Source organism: Coturnix japonica, chromosome 1, assembly GCF_054131305.1.
Source record: "Coturnix japonica strain WE chromosome 1, WE-NBRP24, whole genome shotgun sequence".
Taxonomy (NCBI): domain Eukaryota; kingdom Metazoa; phylum Chordata; class Aves; order Galliformes; family Phasianidae; genus Coturnix; species Coturnix japonica.
Genome location: NC_140663.1, coordinates 97,078,516 through 97,101,792, shown reverse-complemented (window position 1 = coordinate 97,101,792; position 23,277 = coordinate 97,078,516). Strand labels below are relative to the sequence as shown.

The following is a 23,277-nucleotide window of genomic DNA, read 5'->3' as shown; positions in this document are numbered from 1 at the left end:
AATGCGGGCGAAGGCTGCTATAAACCAAGATCAAGTAGTCTGCTCTGCGTACACATGTGTATGCTGGGATGCTCACACACGCCCGTGGACGTGCACCCACACACATGCACACAGTGGTTTATATACTGCTGTCAGCAGCCAGCTCTGATTCACTGAGCTGGGAGAGGGGGGTCAAAACCCAGCCGATGGGATTGATAAGAAAGTTTCTCAGCATCTTAAAAGAGCAGAGCTGGAAGAGACCTCAAGAGGTCACCCCATCCATTCCCTGTCCCTTGAAAGACCAGCCTCACCTATATCACTTTCAGGGGATGTTTCTATAACTAGTCCATGGAGACAGAATGGGGTATTGTGCAGTTGCTCCTTGCTGTAGTATGTGTATGTAGTATGCCTTGCGTGCATCCCCAGAGCTGCCAGTGACACAGGAACCACCAGTTTGAGCCACCCTGAATATCCCTGGTACGTCTCTGATGATAGAACATCACCTCAGTGTGGCTGGAGCTTTGCCATTCATGAAAATGACTTCAGAATTTCAGTGTATGTATTTACCATAGTAACATGCATGCAGGCACAAACTCAAACACAAATTGCTGCCGAGAGTCCTGGCAGCCTTACTTATCTGTCCCTCAGCTTTTATCAAACTGAAAGATAAACCCTGCTTACAAGAAAACTGCTGAGAAATCAGACTGTAACGTGCATGCGTAAAAAACCTCCCCAGCTCCTCCAGATATTCAGTATCTTTATCTTAGGCTGACTCCTGTGTGTTTCATATTTTGCAAGTTTTCATCTTTCCCTCTCTGTATGGATGCAATTTAATGCCCTCCTCATTCCTAGGATGGCAAAATGGGCAGCAACCACTTTTGACAAATTAAATGCAGGTCCCTCAGCTTCAGCCCCATCAGTGCACAAGTTCCTCCTCCTTACCCTGCTTTTGACTGTGCTGCTACCTTGCTGGCAGACTGCACAGTGCTGTACTCAGAAGCAGAGATTCTCACTACAGAGCTTTTCATACTGATTTCCAGAATTACGTAAGTGAGGAGTATTTATATGGAAAACCTTGGGAAGCTCCCTGCTATGTATAACCTGGAAATCATAGAATCATAGAATGGCCTGGGTTGAAAAGAACATCAAAAATCATCCAGTTTCAACCCCTTGCTATGCGCAGGTTTGCCAGCCACCAGACCAGGCTGCCACATCCAGCCTGGCCTTGAATGCCTCCAGGAATGGGGCATCCACAACCTCCTCAGGCAGCCTGTTCTAGTGCTTCACCACTCTCTGTGTGAAAAACTTCCTCCTAATATCCAGCCCTGTCTCAGTTTAAAACCATTCCCCCTTGTTCTATCACTATCCACCCTTGTCAACAGCCATTCCACCTCCTCCACAAGCTACAGTCACTTGTGCATACTCTGTTTTACAGAGATGTGCTCAGTCACCGTGGCCATGAGCACCAGATGGCCCTCACCCAAGACCACCACCACCATCGCTTGCTGGGAAGGTGGTATTTCACCATACCTCCACAGAAGCAATCATGGTAAAAGAAAAAAATGCAGCAAGAAAAAAACTGGATAATGTTTTGCTGTGCCCAGCCCCTGCTGGATTTTGAATGGTTATTCTCACCAAGGAAAACATGCAGAAATGCTATGGATACACATGTCAGCACCCTGTTTTTGTTTCCAGAAGTGCGATATTTCTCTCTGCTTCCTCTCTTCCTTGCTTTGGATGTGACTGCAAACTCCAGCCTCTGTCTTCCCAGGAATTCTGCAACACATCTGTCTGAACTTTCTGTTTGGCACTATCAAGCTTCAGCCTCAGGAATACCTGTCACTTCCTGGCTCTAATTTCACTTGGGCTATAAAGTGGACCACCCAATTGGAGGAGGAAATATCGCTATCACCACACTAATTCCTAAATGATTTTCTTCAGTACTTTGGCTCCACTGGAAAGGAGCCAAATGTGTGGTAAAGTACAAACCACCACAATCTGAGCAAAGACCACCAAATATACCCATCTACAGGCAGCTTGTCTGCAAGATGAGAACACCAAGCAGTCTGCCTCTTCCTCACCATGCAGTTGTTGTTGCTGGAGTTCAGCAGCACATTTCCAAAAATTCTACATAGGGTCGGTCATTCATCTTTCATTCAGCGCTCAAGTATCTGACATGGCATTGCTCGTAGAGAGCAGACTTCCGTGTAAAGTCGGCAGTAACTGATTCCTCCAAGCGTGCTGTGAACTGTTCCTGACCATCTTCACTTTTATTGCCTGGCTCTGCCTTGCCCTTATCTCTCACCACAATGGTGCCAAAATCCCCAGCTGCCCATGCTGCAGATAAGCTTACCATTGTCTGATACTGCTGTCCTGGGGCTGGGCCAAGCAAATCCCTTCCCACACAAAGCAGTCAGCAGCATCCCTCCAGTTTCTGACAGGGCTCCTCAGCCGCTTGCCCATAGGAGTCAGTGCCTCCATTCACATCACCCTGCCTGGTACATTTCAGCACAACTCCAGGCAGTCGAGATGTGTAGGGCACCATAAGGAAAAAGTCTCTTGCTCCACGTTTCTATCCAGACATGTCATTTCCACTAAAACAAAATTTCTGGTGAAATAACTCAGAAAATAAATACGAGGTGCCACTCTTACTTATCTACTGTTTTTAATGCTAAACCACTGAAAATACCGTTGTGAACCTCATTTAAAAATATTTCCAACCAGAAAGAATGTTTCCTTTCTTTAGAAATAAGGAAGCAGATTGTCAAGTGTTACCATTTCAGATTATTTTCAAAATATGTCAAAGAAGACTGACTGAAACAGATCATTTTTGCCACAAGAAGACCAAACTTGATAAATCACTGATATAAAAAGGTGCTGCACTGAAAAAGTTAGGCTTAACTCTAGTATGGATCATCATCTCAAGAGTATCCACCAAAATTTTGGAGAGGAGAGGAGGAGAGGAGAGGAGAGGAGAGGAGAGGAGAGGAGAGGAGAGGAGAGGAGAGGAGAGGAGAGGAGAGGAGAGGAGAGGAGAGGAGAGGAGAGGAGAGGAGAGGAGAGGAGAGGAGAGGAGAGGAGAGGAGAGGAGAGGAGAGGAGAGGAGAGGAGAGGAGAGGAGAGGAGAGGAGAAAAAGCACATCACTGCAGTCTCCAAAGGCTAAAGCAGGGGCTTAGCATCCCAGCTCTTGGACAGCAAGGTAGAAAGGGGTATGTAGTTTTTCTCCCATACAAAGTGACATAATAGAAAAACATTCCAGCTTTTGGTACTTGTGTTGATGTGGAGTGAAAGAATTTTTGTATGTCTTCCTTTGAGTTATGTGTTTGAAATAATAAACCAAGGTAAAGGCTTCAAAGGTGCTCAGTTTTCATTCTGGCTGTTGCTTAGGCTGGCAAGGAAGCCCTTCTCTTTACACTTATAATTTAAGAGGAGAGAAGAAAGCGGTGCTTTGAAAGAATGAGACCAGTTGTGCTCAGCACCCCTGTTCTGGCTGACGGGTGGTGAGAGGAACATACAAAATTGGGTATCGCAGAAGGGTGAATTGCTTTGAGATAAAATGACTGGAGCTGTTCTGCCAATGCTAGCTGTGGAAAAAAAAATCTGGAAAACCTCAGGAAATGCTCTGTTCTGAATTGGCTCAAAGCAAATCATTAAGAACTTTTGGCAAACTGCTTTGAAAAATTATTCTAGAACCAAGCAAAACCCCTCAGATCAAAGTCTTCAGCTGCCAAGGCTTTTAAAACAATTTCAAAACGAAGTTGAGAGTGAAGTGTTATTTCAGGTAAAAATATTTGATTAAAAAAAATTTCATTCTGAAAATAACTGAAAAGTATTCTATGTGTAGACTTCCAATTTCTTGAGCAAAACACACTGAACAGCAGGCATGAATTCATGAAATACCTCCCTAACTTAAATTTTCATTAGGTTAGAGAGCAAAAGAAGATTCTGTCCTTTTCTCCTGCCCTATAAAGCAGGATTTCTTCTGTCCATTTTCCTTTACTCATCCTGCAGCCCCATCATTTGTTGCCTACTAGTCCGACTCTTTCTTCCCAGTAAGTATTAGTGTGGGCGATGTAATACAGAGTGATCAATGGAGCCGTGCAGCACTGGCAAGGCGAGAGGAGGAATGCCATTTAACAGCAGATCGTATATCTGACACCACCCTCCAAGTGGCTGCTCTCGCCTCCTTTCAATTGTTGTGTCAGAAAATCAATCCGTGACTTCAGCAAAATCTTGACGCTTTCTCCCATCAGCAGAAGGGACCGTTAATAATTCACGACTGCTCTTCTTCATCGAAACTCGTTTATTCCAAGCCTAAACGCCTCACAGCATGCTCACTACTGAATCCACCCTGGTTCTTGCATCTCTCATCTTCTAAAGCTGAAATAAGCCAGAACAGGTACTTTTAATGGCCAAATCTCAGAGAGGGATTGATGATGAATAATTCTGAGTGTTAATATCATTACAAAGTGTGGGACTCTGTTCTGTGCCTTGTGTGCTAAGTCAGCTAATACTGCAATCGCATAAACAGGATGGTCTCGGTGAAATTAATTTCCTGTAGAAGCTTCTAGATTTTGTGACAAGAATGAGTGGGTATCAACAGTGTTCTCATATTCTTGACAAATAAAAGATAAAAATAGCAGATTTTCTTGATGTAAATATGGATATAAATAGATGAAGAAGGGTTTGTGCACCGGAAGGCTTCTTGGTTTTCTCCAATTTTTGCAGCAGATGCAATAAAGGCACCTATTACTTTCCATAATTTTAACATACTACATCCATAAAATATCTATAAAAAAAAAAAGATGTTTGAAGGAGAACTGGTTTGTTCTTTATCTGCTGCTTCTTTGTAGCTCTTTTGTAGCAAGGGAAAGAAGGGAAAAAAGTCTCTTTCAGAAGAGAAGCAAAAGGGTGTTCAACACGTGAAGCATTTTGGAACATACAGAAATCAGGGATTTGACCTTTTGTATTATCTGCAGTGGGATTACCTATATCAAAGCAGAGGTCACCAGCAAGGAAGCTCATACCCTCTATAATGAATGAAAATATCTCTAGTAGTTCCTCCAAGCACTGACTACCCAGGTCACAGTTTTCAAGCCTAAGCAATTAAATAGTAGATTTCTAAATCTTTGAGTATGGAGCATGATAAATGCTCACAAATTCTTTAGAAAATTTCATGAAAATCAGTAAGAGGTGGACTTCTTTTGTTTAGTTATCTGACAGAATATGTCCATTTTGAACATTTTGACTGCAGTAGTTTATTTAACCTGCCGTGGCCACCCAGACCTGGAGGTCATTAGAATCAATGACTTACTGTAAAGATAAAATGCTGTATATAATACTGTTAATCTCTAGAATCAGGTTCTGTCGTTTTGCCTTCCTGCTCCAGACCCATTCATATACATGTCTGTAGCGCTCATGAGCTTACAAACAGGGTAGGCAACTTATTATGGGGTCAGGAGATGCTCCGGTGACCTCTTAGCTCAACCGTACCTTGGCACATGGCACACTTCTACAGACTGCACTCATCCTGCAGCTCAGTGCCATTATATCCAGCTGACAGCAGCTGTGTTTTCATACCTACCGGATGTTCTAAATTTAAATACTGTTGGCCCATTGTAAATAATAATGCAATACTTTACTCTGACAGCACTGGAGGCAGCATATGGATTCAAGTTTTAGACAACACTGCATGTAAAATGCCTTTCCTTTTATAGCAGAATATATTTAGAGTCTTTTAAGCTCAGCTACTGAACTGAGTATGATGCATCTAGTCATCCAGCCCAATCAACAGCAGAATCACAACTTCATGTCAGTGCAATACATTGTTAACTGATATGTCAGAAAATCAATTAATTACTTTTAAGTAGCAGTTAAGAGTATCCACACAATACTGCCATGTGAATTATTAAAGAAAGCAAGGTTGAGTTTTCTCCGCAATTGAAACCCTGTCTTAGAAGAAAGTGCAAAATGCTGCTTCTGCCCTGAAGCCTAATCAACATTATTGGCAAAGCAACGGGAACCAAAAGAGTGGTGGAGAGCATGAAAATGGAAGGATGCTGAATCCCAAAGCACAGGCACCAGAGTTTGCAATGGTTATGGCTGAGAAGACTGACCAATAACCCATTCCTTTCACGGAGCTGCAACAGCATCCAGATGAGAAAAATGGCAGTCACAGTTAGCAGAGCAGTGTGAGAAGGGCAGAAAGGACTTTCTGTCTCCTCCTGCAGGGCACTTCACCAAGGGACCTGCTCAGACTGTGCCTCCCATGTCACTGTCTGTTATAGATTTTTGCCTGGGACTCTCCTCTGGCATGCTAAAGGGAAACATGTCCAGAGTGGGACCCTGACATAAAGCTTTCTGCTTTCTTCATGCCTTGGTCTGTTGGAGATGGTACATGGGTGAATAAATCGGTGAAAATGGAAAGGTGACTTTGAGGTGGGATTTGGCCCAGCCTTATGATTTTCTGTGTTGTGGAGAGGAAGCTCCTCAGAGGAGGGTCTGGCACGCTCAAGTAGGCCTAGCTGGTGCAAGCACACCAGAGGACCATCCCACTGCTGTCTACCAACTCTGCTCTTGGTTCAGTTCGGAGATACATTTGCTAATGTATCTCATCTGAGTGTGTGAAGGACATCCTTTGCTTTCCTCCTCTTCCTTACCCTTCTTCTGCCAGGAGCTGTAGAAACAATTGGGATGTGGGCAAGGAACATTAGTGTGCTTGGACAGGGTTTTCTGGTCCTGCCTTAAGACGGATCTCCAGTAGCACCTGAGGCCTGACCAATACTACATGGAGATCTAGGAAATACGTTTCTCTGAAAACCAAGAAAGTGTGACATCTCTGTGGTGCCTTTTTCCCTTGTCTGCCTGACCCATAGGGATTCTTGCTTTGGAGGCCTATGTTACAAGGAACCTGGGTTTGGTGATTTTCAGGCAATTGGCCAGCACTGGAGAAGTCTAAGAGCTGGCTTCTAGACTTATGACCTCTACCTGTCAGGACAGTCAGTGGTGCTTCTTTGACTCCTCTGGTTACATCTATTTTTCTGGCTAAGATCATAGAATCATAGAATAAGGGAACCATTTAAGTTGGAAAGGACCCATAAAGACCATTTGGTCCAACTCTTCTGCAGTGAGCAGGGACACCTGCAGCTCCATCTTCAGAGCCCCAGAGCCCCATCCAGCCTGACCTTGAATGTCTTCAGAGACGGGGCATCCATCGCCTCTCTGGGCAACCTGTTCCTGTGCCTCACCACCCTAATGAGAAATGGTAGGGTGCTTTTTGTTCTTGTTTTTTTTTATAAGAAAATATCCATTCCTCAAAACTAAAGCATTTGACAAAATCATGTGCAAAGATTTAGACCAGAAAACACCACTCAGCTCCTGAGCTGGGAGATGTCTGGTCAAACCAGAGGCTGATCAATCTGCTAGGTTTCTAGGTGTGGATTTTTTTGTCATGTCAGCATTTTGGCTGTACGATGGCACACATGTTGCATGTAGTCTGGTATTTCAGATTGAATCAGTTTACAGCTGTCAGAGTCCATGGGCTGGTTTCCCCACTGATAAAACACCAGGGAGAGAAGAGAAACTGAGCATCGGTTCTGCAGCACTTCTGGCTGGGAGAGCATGTCTTAATGAATTTCAGTTTTGTCTACAGCACATGGATGGTGGATCGGGGTGGGGGAGTTAATATCGGTCTCACCTCTTCCCCATGACAAAGTAGGGTAGCTTTAAGCAGGGGAGAGAGACAGAAACTGCTGGGCAATGTAGATACAGTTTGTGTAGACAAAGCAGGACATAGGCCCAAGCACATGGAGTGGATAAAGAGTTGGCGGTGGGCCATGGCACCAACCCATTGGGTTGCTATTGTGCCTGTATGACCCACCACAGTGCTCCCAGGAAGAACCCTAGGAGCTGAGCAGGGCCTGCAATGACTCTGCTGTTGTGGCAGTGGCTGAGTAGATATGGCACTGGTTGTTGGTGTGGGGCAGCACCCACCACTCTGCCACCAAACACTGGTCTTACTGCTGGCAATGTATTCCCTGTTTGCAAAGGTCTGTGTTTGTCTAGAAGCACTTCACAACTCTGCGATCTCATTTAAAGGAGGCCGTGATGGAAGGATTGTTCACATCAACAACAAAAAAAAAGATAAACATGCTGCTTTGACAGCTTTCAAATGTCTGTTAGGCAGCTCCAAAACAAATGAAATCTTAGCTGTTGTTCCAAAAGTCTCACTAGGTTCAGTTTCACTGCAGAACACATCCAGCTTCAGCATGGTGAAAGTGCATGTAAATATTATCCTTATCCAGAAAGAACTGGCATTCGAATTTTCCCAGTAGCCACGTGAGTTTCAGTGAAATCCACTCTTGTCCACTAGTTTAGCAGTTCCCTCGGATACACAGGCAAAACAGTGCCATTCTGCTTCAAGCAAAACTTGCTTTAGGAGGGGTTTGCTAATCACTCTGCAAAGAGGATGTCGTTCTGCAGAGCAAGTTAATGATGATGTTGTATGTTGAAAACAGGACGTGTGCTCCATCCTGTTTCATTCTTACTAGCCTCTTTTTTTCTTCTTTTTTTTTTTTTTTTTTTTTTTTGTCTGTGTTATGCTGTTTAAAATATGTCAGTCATTTAGCTCTTTTCTGAGAAACCTAAAAATACTTTCTTCATAAAGAAGCAGAGCTCTCCGTGTTTATTAGGTAATCTTCCTGCACAGTCCGAAAAAAGAGATTGACAGAGTTGGATCTTGAGATGGGAAAGAATCATCACATTGTGTCCCCTTCCCATGTCTTGTAACAAGCCACAGAATCATGCCTACAGGTAACAGATACCCTTGTGTTATCAAAGCTTTGCAAGGTGCATGAAGAGATGACGGACACATGTGGAAACCCACTCACTTCACAGCATCCCTGTCTTCCATGCTTGGTGAAGCGAAGGTTTTGCTGTTAACATGAAGTGCAAATGAAGTGCTTCTCTTGGCTCTCTTCTCTGCCTCCCACCACTTCAGTCTGTCATACAGCTGAGAAGTGGTCAATTGGACAGGGAATACTATAAAAAAACAGCTGGTATTTTGTCTGTGTGTTCATTAGGCCATCTTTGTGTTGTGAGTAAAAAACAGCCCCTGAGGACTGCTAGCTTTACCTGTAATGCCAAATTAAAATAAGAGGTATTTTAAGAGGTAGAGGAAGTCTTTTGTAATCTCCTCACTTCTTTATCAGCTAAAGTATTATATTAGAGAATATCCCAAATCCATCCCAGCCTTTGGTATGGCTTTTCTGGGAAATCCATTCTTTCTCATGTCAACGTATAGATATTTTGCATAGCTCCATCATTTGTTATCTTTACATAAATGTCTGCAAGGTGCTCACGCTCTGATAGATGGCCAAAAAGCAATAGGAAAAGGAAGGTGAAAACTGATAATAAGAAGTCATGAAAGAGTCGGAGACTAGAGGTCTGTACATTTCAAAAGCTCAAATCTAGTGTGGGGTGGAGGGATGGAAAGAAGGAACCTCCTCGGTGTACTTAGCATCTTAGATAGTGCCTTGCAGGGTGCTTTATCTGGCCTGTCACAGAGGGGCTATTGCATCTCCGCCGAACCACTGTCAGCAAAGCCCAGGAAACACCTTGCCTTGCAACTGATGAAACACTTGCCTGAAGTCTCTCCCAGTCCTCCTGTGGCGGTTGAACAATGTCATAACCCATGGTTGTGCAACATCTGCTGGAGTGGTTGAGATTGTGCTGCTTCATTCCAGAGCACAGGGCTTTTTGTGGTTTGGTGTGTTGTTTTTTTTCTCTTTCCCTTATTGTCCTTGGAAAAAGGACTACATTTCTGGTGTGGGTCTTTCTCTATTTGATGACACAAAACTCAAGAAGAAAGGAAAACAACATGCTGCTTGTTTTCACATGTAGTACTGATGGACCAACAGCCCTAAATGCCTTCTAGATTAGGCTTTCCCAGAAGTACAATTTTATTTCATTGTTCCTTTTACAGAGGCTGCACTGCAAGGTTTCTTGTGATCCCAGGAAATTAGAACCTGCTCTCCCAGACATACAGTTTTGGCCATCCCTTGAACAGCTTAAGCATGCTCATGATTTTCCTCACAGGCAGTGTTATACGTGTTGAAGTGTTTGTAGGGCCTATAGGTTTGTGGCCATGTGCTGATGAGTGAGAATATAATGTTTAAAACCTTAACAGTGGCCTTTGCTTGAAAATGTTAAAGTTGGCCAGCAGCAAATCCCCAGTAAATCTCACAGCCTTTTGTTTCCACATACATTGCCTGATTTCATTAGAAACATCCTATCACGGAATCTGGAAAATACAAAATACATCACATTGGCAGCCATACATTTAAGTAATATTTCTTATTGTCTGCCCAGGTGTAACTGCCACTACTTGATTGTACTTCTTATCTCTGTCTATAAGCCCCTGTTTTCCAAGGAGAAATGGATTACGAAGTTTGGATTACAAAAGTTGAAGGAAAGGCAGAGGAAAAACATTTCTTAGAACCATAAATCATTAAGGTTGGAGAAGACCTCTATGATCATCCAGGCCAGCCATCACCACCATGCCATCATCACTAACCATGTTGCCAAACGCCATCTCTTCTTTCCTTTAATTGAAAAGAATAGAGAGGGTGTTGCTATGGGAATCACTGCACATGCAGGATTTCTACAGCACTGCATATAAGGGCTGTTTGGTAAATCTGCATTACACACTGAGGTCTGCATGGTTCCCAACTTCTTGTCTCTCAGGGACTGCAGTACTTTGTTATGCTTTGGAAAACAACTGGACTAAACTCTGTAATCTGGTATAAACTTTCAAGAATCTCTCTACCTATCTATCTATCCATCCACCCACCCATATGCCCATTCATCTCTCCCAGAGCTCTTAATAAAATTGCAGAATTTCTCACTTGGTAACAAATGTGGTAGGCTTTTAAGTAGTACGTAGCTCCTAGGAAAGATTATTTCCTCTTAAATACTAGAGAACCAAAATGCAAATCACTTCACCTACAGAAGAAATTCACGCTTAGCAGATACTGTTTCACGTTTGCTGACTTATCAGAGCAGAGCAGCTGACTCATGTCACCATTTCTCATATGCATCTCCATGCTGGGGAAATCAGTGCCATTATTCCCAAGTACAGAAGTTGAGCTAAAACCATCCCATGTATTTACTGAAAAGAAATATCTCCTTTTTGTAATCAGGGGGATTCCCATGGTACCTCTATATGTTGCTAGCAATTGTAAAATACCAGGAGCAGAAGTCTGAATCATTACCGATATCATCATTCTATTTACTGAAAGTAGACCCTCATACCTTTGAAACAGAACATCAGCTGAAACAACAGGAGAGCAGCCCACTGAAGCATCCCAACCTGTTTTCTAACAGCAAAACTGTGATCTTAAATCCTCATCTGCTTCCACTCTAATTGGGCAGAGGAAAATCATCTGAGAAGCTAAATGAAAATTACTAGTCTATAAATGCCCGAGGCAAAGAAAAAGAGAGAGAGGAGAGAGAAAAGGATGGGAGGTCTCATGTGAGTTTGGTTAGTGGAAAAAAAAAAAAAAGAAAGAAAGAAAGAAAAAAAAAAGTACACGTTCTAAGTATGGCTGCATGTCATTTTTCAATTTGCTCATGTTAAATAATGATCTCTAGGGCAGAGAAGGAGTGGAGTGAAAAGGAAGAGCTCTCCCCTCATCTTGTTCAGTTTGTGCTCATCTTTTGCAGTGTCTGGCCACTGCCTGGCTCTCATATAGACTTAAACATGAACCACGGGCAGTTTGGTGTGTCGTCTTCTCTCTCCTGGACCATGTACCTGATGAGGAAAAACAGAGCAGCCCCTGGCTTTTTTGGTAAAGAGTTCTTTATCTTCCTTTTCATCGTTATTATTTTTCTTTTCATTATAATGCAATACAAATCTTGTATGTAAAGTAATAGGAAGTATTTAGTGGAGAAAACATTTAAGGCAATGTAGCTTCTGTTGGAGTGAAGTAAGGAAATCCATCACTGCGTGCATGCGTGTGTGCATTAAGTTCCAGGAGACGGTTGAATTTGTAAGGGAGCTTTCACTGGTCTGTTAGACATGTTGCAAACCTCTTTAACTGAACTGGTTTCTTCAGAGGAAATACTTCAGAACAGTTTCCACTGAGATGTTCAGCATGGAGGTGGAGGCAGGAGGGCGTCCTGCTGCCGAGCATGAGGGCACAAGGTGACGGCTATTGGATGGCACCTACTGCTCTGTGCTCTGCAGCCCCACAGAAGCGAAGTGGTCATGGAGGACAAGGTAGCGTAAAGGGATGTTGTCGGTTGGCTTGAGTCAAAGTGTTAGTTGTGGTCAGTAGTGATGCTGTTTTGTGCTAACTGAGGGCTTGACCCATATGCTACGTGCTTTTTTAATACCTCAGAAATCATGATGTTCTCATCAGAAATCCAAAGATGACTTTTTATCCAAAGAAATTGTGGATTAAATAATGCACCCAGTTGACCGCTAGTATAGACCCTGCTGCAGTCTGTTCCCCTGTGGCTCCATTAAGAATGAGACACGAGTGTTTAGGAAGCAGCATCCTAAGTCTTGGTCAGTGTTTGAGCACTGTGTAGCAGCAGTACATGAAGGCAGTTCAAATAAAAGTTAGAAAAAAATACTGTATTTAAGACTTTGTTCTTAACAGATGCATATAATTCTTGCTCTGCAGGACACTGCAGAAAACTCCCTTTTGATACTGTAATGCGTTTGTAGTGGTTTGTGTAGTGCGTAAACCAAAAGAGCAACTATTTTTGCTTAAGATTGTCCTGTGTATACTTGATTTAGTGGTATTACTTCACACCTAAAAATAATGTGAGAATGCATTGTCTTATCTAAGAAAGGCTTAAATATATTGCTACTTCTATCTGTTGCCAAAAGTAAAGCATTTACAATCCCTGATTTCCTAATTGTGTAAATGAACTAGAGGAAAAACAGATTTAAATAGCCTGTCGTCTTTAAAATGAACTCACCAGTTTTCAGCACATCGTGGGCAACATCTGTAGCTGGAATTGGAATATTGGAACAAATATATAACTAATATATATATAACTAATATAACTAATCTTGCTAAACTTTGCTCTCTTTATAACAGATTTCCTTTTAGAAACATTGTGTATGTTAGCTAGTGTTCAAGAATATCTTTTCTGCCTTGGAAAGAATGTTTCACGCTCTCAGGTTTTCTGTAAGGTATATTTCAAAACAGATCTGCAATGAGACTGATGTTAAAGGCCTGGACCTACAGCTTTTCTTCTCACCTTCCCTGCCACAAGCAGGGGCCTTGCAACTAGAGCTAAATAAGCACAAGCCCATCACCAGGGAAGGCTTTGCAGCTTGGGGAGATGGGAGATGGGGGGTTCTGCTTGATCATTACCCTTTCCCCACCCCCCCACATGACATATGGGACCAAAGAGTCCAAGTCCAGCATTGCCCCTCTGAGAGCTCAGAGCTAGAGACACACAAAGGGGACTGGACCACCTTTCCTGCTGCTTAAGGCAGAGGCCTTACACTCTATCCTACGCACCTGGTATCTTCCTGCGCCCTGCTGAATAGCTGCGGTGGTGTCTCCACGGGCTGATTTTGGCTGCTCCCTCCCTCTCCCCACAGCACATGCTGCTCTCTTGCTTATGCACAGATCTCATCTCAGGCAGGTGAGCATGGAGGCTTTGATATGAAGTTGTGCCTTGTTATGACCTCAGGGAGATCTGTGGTTGAGATGAAAGCTGGTAAATGACATACCTGGTAAATTAAAAATGCTTAAGAAAAAAAAACCACCCAAGAGGAGCAGCAGTGATTTCCATTAAAACCAAGTACTACTTTTGTAGCAATTATTTACATGTGTTTCAAATCCAATGACTCGATAAGTGCTAATGGCCTTAAGTTGCACCGGGGGAGGTTCAGGTTGGATATTAGGAAGGATTTCTTCTCAGCAAGAGCAGTGATGCAGTGGCACAGGCTGCCCAGGGAGGTGGTGCAGTCACCATCCCTGGAGGTGTTCCAGAGCCGTGTGGATGTGGCACTGAGGGATGTGGGCAGTGAGCATGGTAGGGGTGGGTTGGGCTGAGTGATCTTAGAGATCTTTTCCAACCTTAATAATCCTATGATGCTATGACTGCAGGTGAGAGGTACCAGACTGACATCCTGGGAAGCGCTGCCTTGTCTCAGCAGTGCCCATTCCTTCCATCACAAAGAACCCCACAGATCTCCCTTTGCAAGTGTTTGTGTCACCCTGAAAGTCTCCTGAAACAACCAAATTGTAGAAGTGTTTTGTAAAACAGTTCAATAGGTTTAGATTTTAATTGTAGTACCAAAACAAAGTGATTTGGGAAAGTACACAATAAATAGAATGAAACAGTTTGGAAAATGTCATTGTTCCTCAACTGATAAAAATAATACTTAGGAAAGGTCTACGTACTAAGAGTGAGACGAGGAATAAGCCCATAGTGGTGCTGGTGCCTTTGGCTCTGGGGATGCCTGGGTGGTCCTGCTTGTGACTATGGGGTTTGACTCCAGGTTTTATGGCTAATCAGGCTCAAAGTCATCCGAATATTTTTTCCTATTGCTGCCATCCAGGTCTGTACCTAAAGGGCTTGCAACCTTGTCTCCCTCACCAGCCTATCCCATCCATCTGACAGCACCATGCGGGTGCTCCCTGCTGGGCACACGGCTGCTGGAGCACAGCGTGCCCAAGCCCAGACCTGCACCGCATGGGTGGAGGCAGTCACAGGTGGGATGTTAAGTGGAGGAGAAACAGTTTATGAGATTAACTTGTGGCTTCGTTTGTGGCTGTGAGAGTGCATTAGCGGTGCTGCGCGTGGTTAATAGTGCCTTGGCGTTTCAGCCAGCCTTTCCTTCCTGTGCCCTTGAGTGGTGTTGCAGTGAAAGTCCCAGGCAGGATTCCCCTGTAAGCAAAATCCTTTTCTGCATGAAGGCATTGCTGTATGTTCACGGCAGGTATGATGAGGAGTACATAGTTTATATGTATACATTGTATATATATATATACAAACATATATATATATATACATACAAATGTAAATTATACATTTAAGTACAAAGCCAGTGGTCAGTGACATGGAGGGGACAGCCCAGCTGTTGGCTGAAGGCACCCACACCATATCCTGCTGCTAAGTGCAGCCTTCTGGCAGAAGCCTGGTCTCAGATGAGGAACAATTTATAGACAAATAGAGACAGAAATAAGGTGCCTGGGATTTAATACTCCTACTCACCATGGGACGAGGAGCTTCATGAGCTCTCAGCAGTTAACCCACCAGCCTTGAAGGGTTCATCAAGGGGAAACAGGGAGAGGGACAATCTGTCCTGGCCCTTAAAAACAGGCACAGGAGGAACAGAGAATCCATTCCTTCACTGAACGCCTTTGCCAATAATACCACCCGCCGACACAAGTGCTGCAATGTCATGCTGGGAATAATGTCATTATTTTCTTTTCACCTTCCTGTTTCATCATCCAAGCCTGTCACAGTTTCTAAATGGTGAAAGTAATGTAGGAAGAAGAAAAAGGAAGCAGTTATCATCCTTATTTCTAGTTGGGTGTTTGTTTTTTTCACTCCAGTCCAAAGTCAAAGTGTTGAAAGAGCACAGCTTTACTTCTGGCAAACCTGGGAGGAAGGAGCCTCCTTTGGAAGCATCTTCCTCTCTGTTACATGCCAGAAATTCCTATGGGAACTTCCCTATAGGAACTTTGGCAACCATTTATCATTCCTTCTCAGTTTTGACTGAAAATGAAGCAAACCAACCCCAAGCAAGGCAGACCCATGCCACACTGTTTGCACCAAATGAGCATTCGTGCCACCTCTACATTTTCCTTATTACACAGTACCTGTAGTGCATTTTTGTCCCCCTAGACTGAACATATTCAGTGGCCTGATTCTGGCTGGTCAGTCACCACTAATTGCAAGAAGAAAGTCTGGGGGCACAGGAGGGGGAACTTTACCTGCTCAGCATCAATCAAAACATCAGCAAGGCCTCTCCAACAACAGCCTGACTGTCTGGAGAACCCGGGCCTTGCTGACAGCCCAGTAGTGATGCTGCCCCATGGGCATGTCCCAGTGGGACAGGTGTGGGGAATATAACAATTACATTAATTCAGTGCCATCAATAGTCTCCTCCTTATGGCAGGACTGTTCCCTGCTCTCCTGCAGGTTAGATTTACTGTTCCTTTTAAGTGTCCTGGAACAAAAGGGATCTGGAGGTTGTCTTTTTTGTTGTTGTTTTTTTCCTATTATTTTTTTTCCATTTGCTGGTACAAGGTATCCATAGTGTTCCTACCAGAGCAGAAGATCAAAAGCCCAAATGTTACAATTAGTGCTGGAGGTTGTTATGATGTGAACCTGAATATATAAAATTGTGCAGAAAATACAAGGTGTGGGTGATGTTATCTGCATTAATCTCGACATGTAATGAGCACGGTATAATGGCACACAGTGCGTATTTTTTAAGTCTCCACACCAACGAGTACTTATACCAGATGGCAGCTTTTCAACAATCTCCATTCCCTTCTCCACCCCATATTCCCAACTGCTTCAAGTAATTGGCTGCTTCTCTAGGGATTAACCACAGTAGAACCATATTAAGTGACTAATTTTCCTCACTTACCCTTTCTCTTCCCACACCCCTCTTTTAATGTTGAACTACGCAGAGAAAGAAATCATCCAAAAGCTCTGGGTTCATGTTTGTTTTTCGAAGCCCTCTAGAACAGCCTCAAAATCATTTGGACTTTTAGGTCAGGCAAGACATCCCTGCGCTTCTTGGCTTTGTTTCTACTATTTCTTAAACTTTCCCCTTCAAGGTGCTTGTCAAGCTCTGACTTGAAAAGTTCAAGCGATGTTGATTCTGCCGCTTCCCTGGGAGCGTTTTCTCCTGCCTATTTGATCTTGTGATCAACGTTGCCCCTGCTCTTAAAACTGAACTCGTTTTACTTCAGTTGGCATCTGTTATTTCTTGTCTTATCATTTTTAAGTAATGAAAACAGTTCCTCCCCTTCCTCTTTATAGTTGTCTTTCATGTACTTGTAAACCGCAGTCATGCTGTCCCCTTGGCTTCCCTTTTGCCCCAAATTATATGTATGTATTTAATTCCTTTAATCTTTCCTTATAGGTAGTTCCTTCCAGACCTTTAATCAAAGCAGTTGCCCTTCTCTGTAATCTCTCTCATTCATTGATATATAGCCAATAACACTGAGGCCAGGACTAAACCCGCTGCTCTCACTGGGATTCAAGCTCTGGGAAAATAAGCCAGCCTGTTCCTTTGGCTCTGATGTGACCCCCTGCTCCTGCACCTCGGGGAGCCTCTCCTGTCTATCATGCACCTCTGCACTGTGTAAGCAGCTTTCATTCTGAGGAAGGCAAAATGAGATGGATCTTAATGTCAGAGTCATGCACTTTACACTCCCAGTCCACAGGTATGGGGAAGGTACCCAAGGCAAACCACTGAAAGATATTTTTGTAGTGGAAACTTTAACGCAGTCCCACTCCTACTTGCAAGTTTGCCAACTGCTGCAAGAGCAAGGAGTGAAGTTCATTCAGTCGTAGAAACACAGAATGCATGGGGTTGGAAGGGACCTTAAAGATCATCTAGTTCTAATACCCTGCCATGGGCAGGCACCAGCTCAGGATACCCACAGCCCCATCCAATCTGGCCTTGAGTACCTCCAGGGATGGGGTATCCACAGCTTCTCTGAGTGAAGACAGCAAGCTGGTTTGCTGGCCCTGATACAGCAAGAACTTCTAAAGCAAAGAGGTTTTGAAACTTTTCAGCAAAGCTGAGCTGGCCTGGCTATGTGGCATAAGACAGAAGGGGCATTGACATCAGCTGCTGCTGCAGTAACTTCATGGCAATTATTAATCTTTCCCTTGAGGAAATGGGGAAGGAGGAAATAAGGCGTGATGGAGAAAAGCCTCTGAGGCTTGGTGGTGCTGGTGGGATGCTGCATTGGTCATAAAGTTGTGACCCTATGCTGCTGGGTACGGCGATAACATCTGTGCTAGTGAGAAGAGCTGGCCAAATCATTTCCCACTGCCCATCCTTCTGGGACTCTGCTTGCTCTGAGCTCTTCCTTCAGCTGCTGTGCCTCATTTGTTCTCCCAGCAAAGCTCTAGGAAGACTTGCAGCCACCCACAGGCTTGCAGATCTGGGCTTAATGCTGGATGCAGATTCACAGTTCAGCTTCTCATGAAAGGTGTCTTTGCTCCCTGCCCATTGCCCCCACCAGCTGACAAATTGAGTTCAGAGAGGTGCAGCTCTCTGGACTGCAGTTTCTGAAGGTCCAAGGAGGTAAAATGGTGGAAGACAACTCCCTTTTATGTAGGTCCATGTCCTCACATCCTCAGAATGGGAGTCCTAGAATCATAGAATATCCTGAGTTGGAAGGGACCCATAAGGATCACTGAGTCCACACAGGACCACTCAAAAATCCAACTATAAAATGACTGATAAAGCATAGAATCAAACTAGAGACATGTTTCAAAGAGGGTTTACAGACTGTACTGCACGTCTACAAAGGAACATTTTACTTCTGTCGGCATAGCTGTCTTCTGTGGATGCTGGAAGTTGTAGTTGATTACCTTTTGCATATACATCTTTAGCAAAGACTCAGTCCGTTCCATCTCTGTCCACCCTCTAAAATATTTAGAATGACAAGACTATTGAATGTTCAGTCTATTTTGAATGGGAAATGGCTCACAACTTCTGTGAGCTCTGTTACTACCACAACGTTCTGAGGAAGACAGAGTCCTTTTCCAGTGTTAAAGCTGGGTCACAGGTAGTTAGGTGCCCAGACTAAAGGTACTGAGTGGATACATGGTATGTTGTCATTCATCCCAACCCCTCTGTTTAGCATAAACTGAGCTGCAGCCAGTTCCCCTTTTTCAGAGCAAATATTCTCATATCAGCTAACAGAGATTAAAGAAGAGATTGCCGGAGGGGCTCAGGCACTTCCCTCTCTGAAACAGAGAGAGATCACACATCGTGCACCTGTGCAGTGCTGGCCCACAGAGCCAGGCTCCCCAGCATGATGCTGGCATCTCACATCTCATTCTCAGTGGCAACATATGTATGCTTCATGTGCTGGGTGAAATATTCAGATTTCATTGTGTGAGAGATGAGTGCAGGAAATAAGGAGCACCGACCTCACCTTTTTACTTACAGGCAGCTGCATTTCTCCGTGCGCTGGAATAATGCGACATGATTTAAAACAATTTAATGCATCGCCGTAGTCATTGCTTTCATGTCAGTCAGTGGAATTACCCACGACGATAACTGTTATGCAATAAATACTTGCAGGGGCAGTTCAGAAGCCTGATCCTACAAATCTTATTTACAAGCATTAACCCAGTGATTCATTGCCACTACAAGTAAGGCACACTCACATCATCATAAATATTTTCAGGACGGCCTTAATACATGTATTTTCACTCAGAGGGTGGTGACGCACTGGAACAGGCTGCCCAAGGAGGCTGTGGATGCCCCATCCCTGCAGGCATTCAAGGCCAGGCTGGATGTGGCTCTGGGCAGCCTGGGCTGGTGGGTGGCGACCCTGCACAGTGCAGGGGGTTGGGACTGGATGATCATTGTGGTCCTTTGCAACCCAGGCCATTCTGTGATTCTATCATTAAAGTCATTTGGGTGCAAGAGGGAGGAAATGACACACTGAGTAAACCGTTTGCCTGCAGAGGGTTTCCTTGTCAGCACGGACTCGCAGAGTGCTCGGGTTCTCGTTCTCCTTTTGCAATTCGGTGTGTTGAAAATTCATCCCAAAGCTGTTGCTCCCCCCTCGCAAATTTCCGAAGCTTTTGCTTAAGTAAAAACTTTGGTGCTTTGTGGTCTGCGAACCCCACACAACAGAGGCAACGCGTGGCAGAAAGAGAATCCGTTGCGGTTTGCTTATGGCTATAAAAAAGAAATTGATGTCAACATCTAAATGGAAGCGGTGCTGCATGTGAACGGGTCAAGTTCCGACTCCAGTTGCGATTCACGCTTCAAAGAGATGCTGGCACAAAGGAGCCGCTGTCCGAGCATGAGCCGGGGCGTCGGGCGCGCTAAAAGCCGCAGCGGGAGGGAGGAACGCTGACTTACAATGCTGTCCCTCGCTGCCTTCCTTTGCTTAATAATCGTGGGTGCTCCGGCTGCTTCACTCGGCAGTTCTTGCTCTTCCAGAGTGCACCCAGAGCACAGTAAGGGGTCGGCAAACCCCTGCGAGAGTCGCTCTCTTTGTCATGTAAAACTAAACCCAGGCTGGATGTGGCTTTGGGCAGCCCGGTCTGGTGGCTGGCGACCCTGCACATAGCAGGGGGGTTGAAAATGGATGATCGTTGTGGTCCTTTGCAACCCAGGCCATGCTATGATTCTGTGAAAATCACAAGGGAGGTGGTAGACTGTGCTAGATATGAAGTACAGAACCCCCCGTGTGCGGTCGGTGCTAACGGATAGGGACCATTCACTGCTCGACCTGAAGGAACACCATCACCTGCTGCCAGGATCAGCCATTCAGCCGGCCTCCATGCTGGTGCCCGGTTATAGGGACCGGGAAGCGTGGCGTTATTTTACCCGACTTCTGTAAAATAGCGGCGTTTCGTTTTGCTGCATTGATTGGGGTTTTTTGTTGTTGCTTGTAGTCGTTGTTGGGTTTTTTATGGTCGTTCGCATGTGTTTATTTTGCCTTTCTGTGAACTGCGTTTAGTTTGCTCTTATAGAGAGGAATTGGGGTGAAGAGAGGGTGCGATCCGTCGGCCGGAATTCAGCCCCGTGCCTTCATTTATTGAAGCACAGAAAGCTGCCAGCCGCGGGGCTGGGACAGGAGAAACAGCAAAGAAAAAGAAGGGAAGAAAAACCCCTCAGACGCTCTGTGCGTACTTTAACGTGTTACACGATGTGTGCGCATCGCTAACAGAGCCCTTGCGATCTCGGTAATGGCTGTAAAAAGAGACCGACCGGCCACAGTGCTCCCCAGGTGGCTTTAAGCGTGTAACAGCGCTTCGCCCGTATAGTTTTCGAGTGCGCTTTTGTTTTGCTTTGTTTTTCTTTTTTATTTTGTTTTGTTTTTCCTTCGAGCGGTAGAAAACATCCCCACGGCAATTTAAATTCGAGCTAAGTTCATATAAAGAACAACTCGACGGGAAGTGACTGAGGGAGGGAAGCAGCCGTGCGGGACGGGCTTATAGCGAGCCAACCGCACGGGCGGGCATAGACACCCCACGGTTAGGAGGTTACCCCACGGTTTAACCCCACGGTTAGGAGGTGTCCAAGACCAGGTTGGACGGGGCCCTGGGCAACCTGATCTAGTAACTGTGTATGTTTGGTGGCCCTGCCAGGCAGGGGGGTTGGAACTACATGATCCTTGAGGTCCCTTCCAACCCGGGTCATTCTGTGATTCTGTGTGATTCTGTGATTCTGTGAGGTGCCACGGTCAGGGGATGCCACGGACCCGGTGTCCGAGCGGGAGCCGCTTTATCGGGCCGCACGGAGCGGGCGGCGGGGCGCACGAAGTCGCTCTTTTCCCCCCTACACGCTGCCCTGCTCCGCAGCAGATCTCACCGCTTCTCCTCGGCCTCCTCACCGCTTCCAAGCGGCCGCCGGCTCCTCCTTCCCCCCGCCCTCCCCGCGGCGGTTCCCGTCCCGCAGCCGCTCCCCGGAGCTGCTCCGCGGCCGTCGGAACGCCGTCGGCGGGCGGCGCGCCCCCTCTGCCGGCCCCGCGGCGGAGCTGCAGCGGCGGCCGCCCCGGGGCTCGGAGCCCGCCGCCCACATCCCCGCTGCCGGGCAGGAAGGAGGGGAGTCCCCGAGGCGACCGCGGGGAGGGGGCAGCCGGGGGTGGGGAACGAGGTGGAAGAACCGCAGCGGCGCGGCTCGGCTCTCGGGACGGGGAACTCCGGCACCGAAATTAGGGGGTTGGGGGGACGGAAAAAAGAACGAGGAAGCCCAAACCCATCCCGCACGGGCAGCCACGCCTCCACCCGGCACGCCGCTGCCGCCCGCCTCGTGCGGGGAGCCCGGCTGCTGCTGCTGCTCCCCCGGGGGCCGATGCGGGGCAGCCCCGGGGCGGCCGTGCCGGCTGTCGGGGCTCAACCCTCGGCGGACGAACCGCAACCGCACTCGGAGCCGCTGCCCGCACAGTAGCGGCGGCCACGCCGATTCCAGGAGCCCCTGGCCCGCGGCCGCGCCCTGGCTGCTCCCGGAAAGGGCTGTGATTGGCCGGCACCCTCCCCGTATGCAAAGCAGCCGGGGGGATGACATTCCTCCGCACTCCGCCCGCCGCAGCCGACGCGCTGCCGGCCGCCTCCATTCATCCCGGCGGCGGCGGGCGACGAGCGGACAGCGGAGCGGAGCCGGCGGGACACGGTGTGCGGTGTGCGGGAGGGCAGGAAGGCAGGAAGGCGGCTCTCCACGTGAAGACCCGAGGGCTGTACGCCGTGGAAATGTGCTCTTCTCCGCGTGGCCGTCCGGGCTGGAGGCTGTGAGCGCCGAGCCCGGCTGGGAACTTTGCCTTTGGTCATCCCCGCTTTTTGCCGTCCCCCCCACCCCCCACCCCTTACCCACTTCGACCCCGATCGCCCGTTTGGCGGAAGGGAAACTCGCAGCGACTCGACGCGGGGCTGTTGGAAACGGGGGCTGAGCGCTGCCGGCCGGTTGCGGGGTGTCTGCGCGGCTCTGCGCGGGTTTTGCGCGCTGTTCTCCCCCCGACCCCCGCGCTGCAGGCGGCGGAGGGAAGAGCCGCGCTGCCCCAGGCGGGGCTCCACCTGCTGCGGTTGACATCGTGTTAAGCAGCCTCTCCTGCGGCCGGGAGAGAGGAAGAGCGCCTCAGATACCGAAGGGAAAAAAACAAAAACAAACCAACAACAACAACAAAAAAAAACCCAAACCAAAACAAAAACCCCCAAAAAACAAAAAGCAAACCGAGTTGGCAACGAGTGACGAAGTTGTTGCAGTGTGGGTTTGAGTGCTGAGGGGAACGGGAGTGAGAGAGAGGGAGCGCTGTGGCGCACACCGACCGCAGAGCGCCCGCAGCCGCACCGACACCCTGGGGTGGCCTCAGCCGTCGGCCGCGGCTTTACGCAGAGCGCTGTCCCAAAGACAGACCTAAAGAGGGACATCTCAAGCCATGCATTGAACTTTATATCATTATTATTTTTCTTTTTCTTTTTTTTTTTTTTAAATTTTTACGGGAATTATGGCGAGGCCATGAGCCCTCGCACATCGACGCGAACCAAACGACCGAAGCTGATTTTCGAGGCTGCTTTAAAAATATATAGAAATATATATCTTTAAAAAA

The 23,277-nt window shown here is 46.3% G+C and overlaps 1 protein-coding gene across 8 annotated transcripts in view; it reads left to right on the top strand.

The window, feature by feature from the left end:
- Nucleotides 1-23,277, top strand: part of RUNX1 (RUNX family transcription factor 1) — a 147,688-nt gene that overhangs the window by 56,235 nt on the left and 68,176 nt on the right. For 4 of the 8 annotated variants that reach the window (XM_085547784.1, XM_085547764.1, XM_085547767.1 and 1 more), the window contains exon 2: nt 11,702-11,826. The exons of the other annotated variants lie outside the window; for them this stretch is intronic. In XM_085547784.1, coding sequence (XP_085403910.1) covers nt 11,739-11,826 — 88 coding nt within the window. In that variant the 5' untranslated portion in view covers nt 11,702-11,738. The remainder of the gene's footprint in view (nt 1-11,701; nt 11,827-23,277) is intronic. 8 annotated transcript variants of the gene reach the window in all.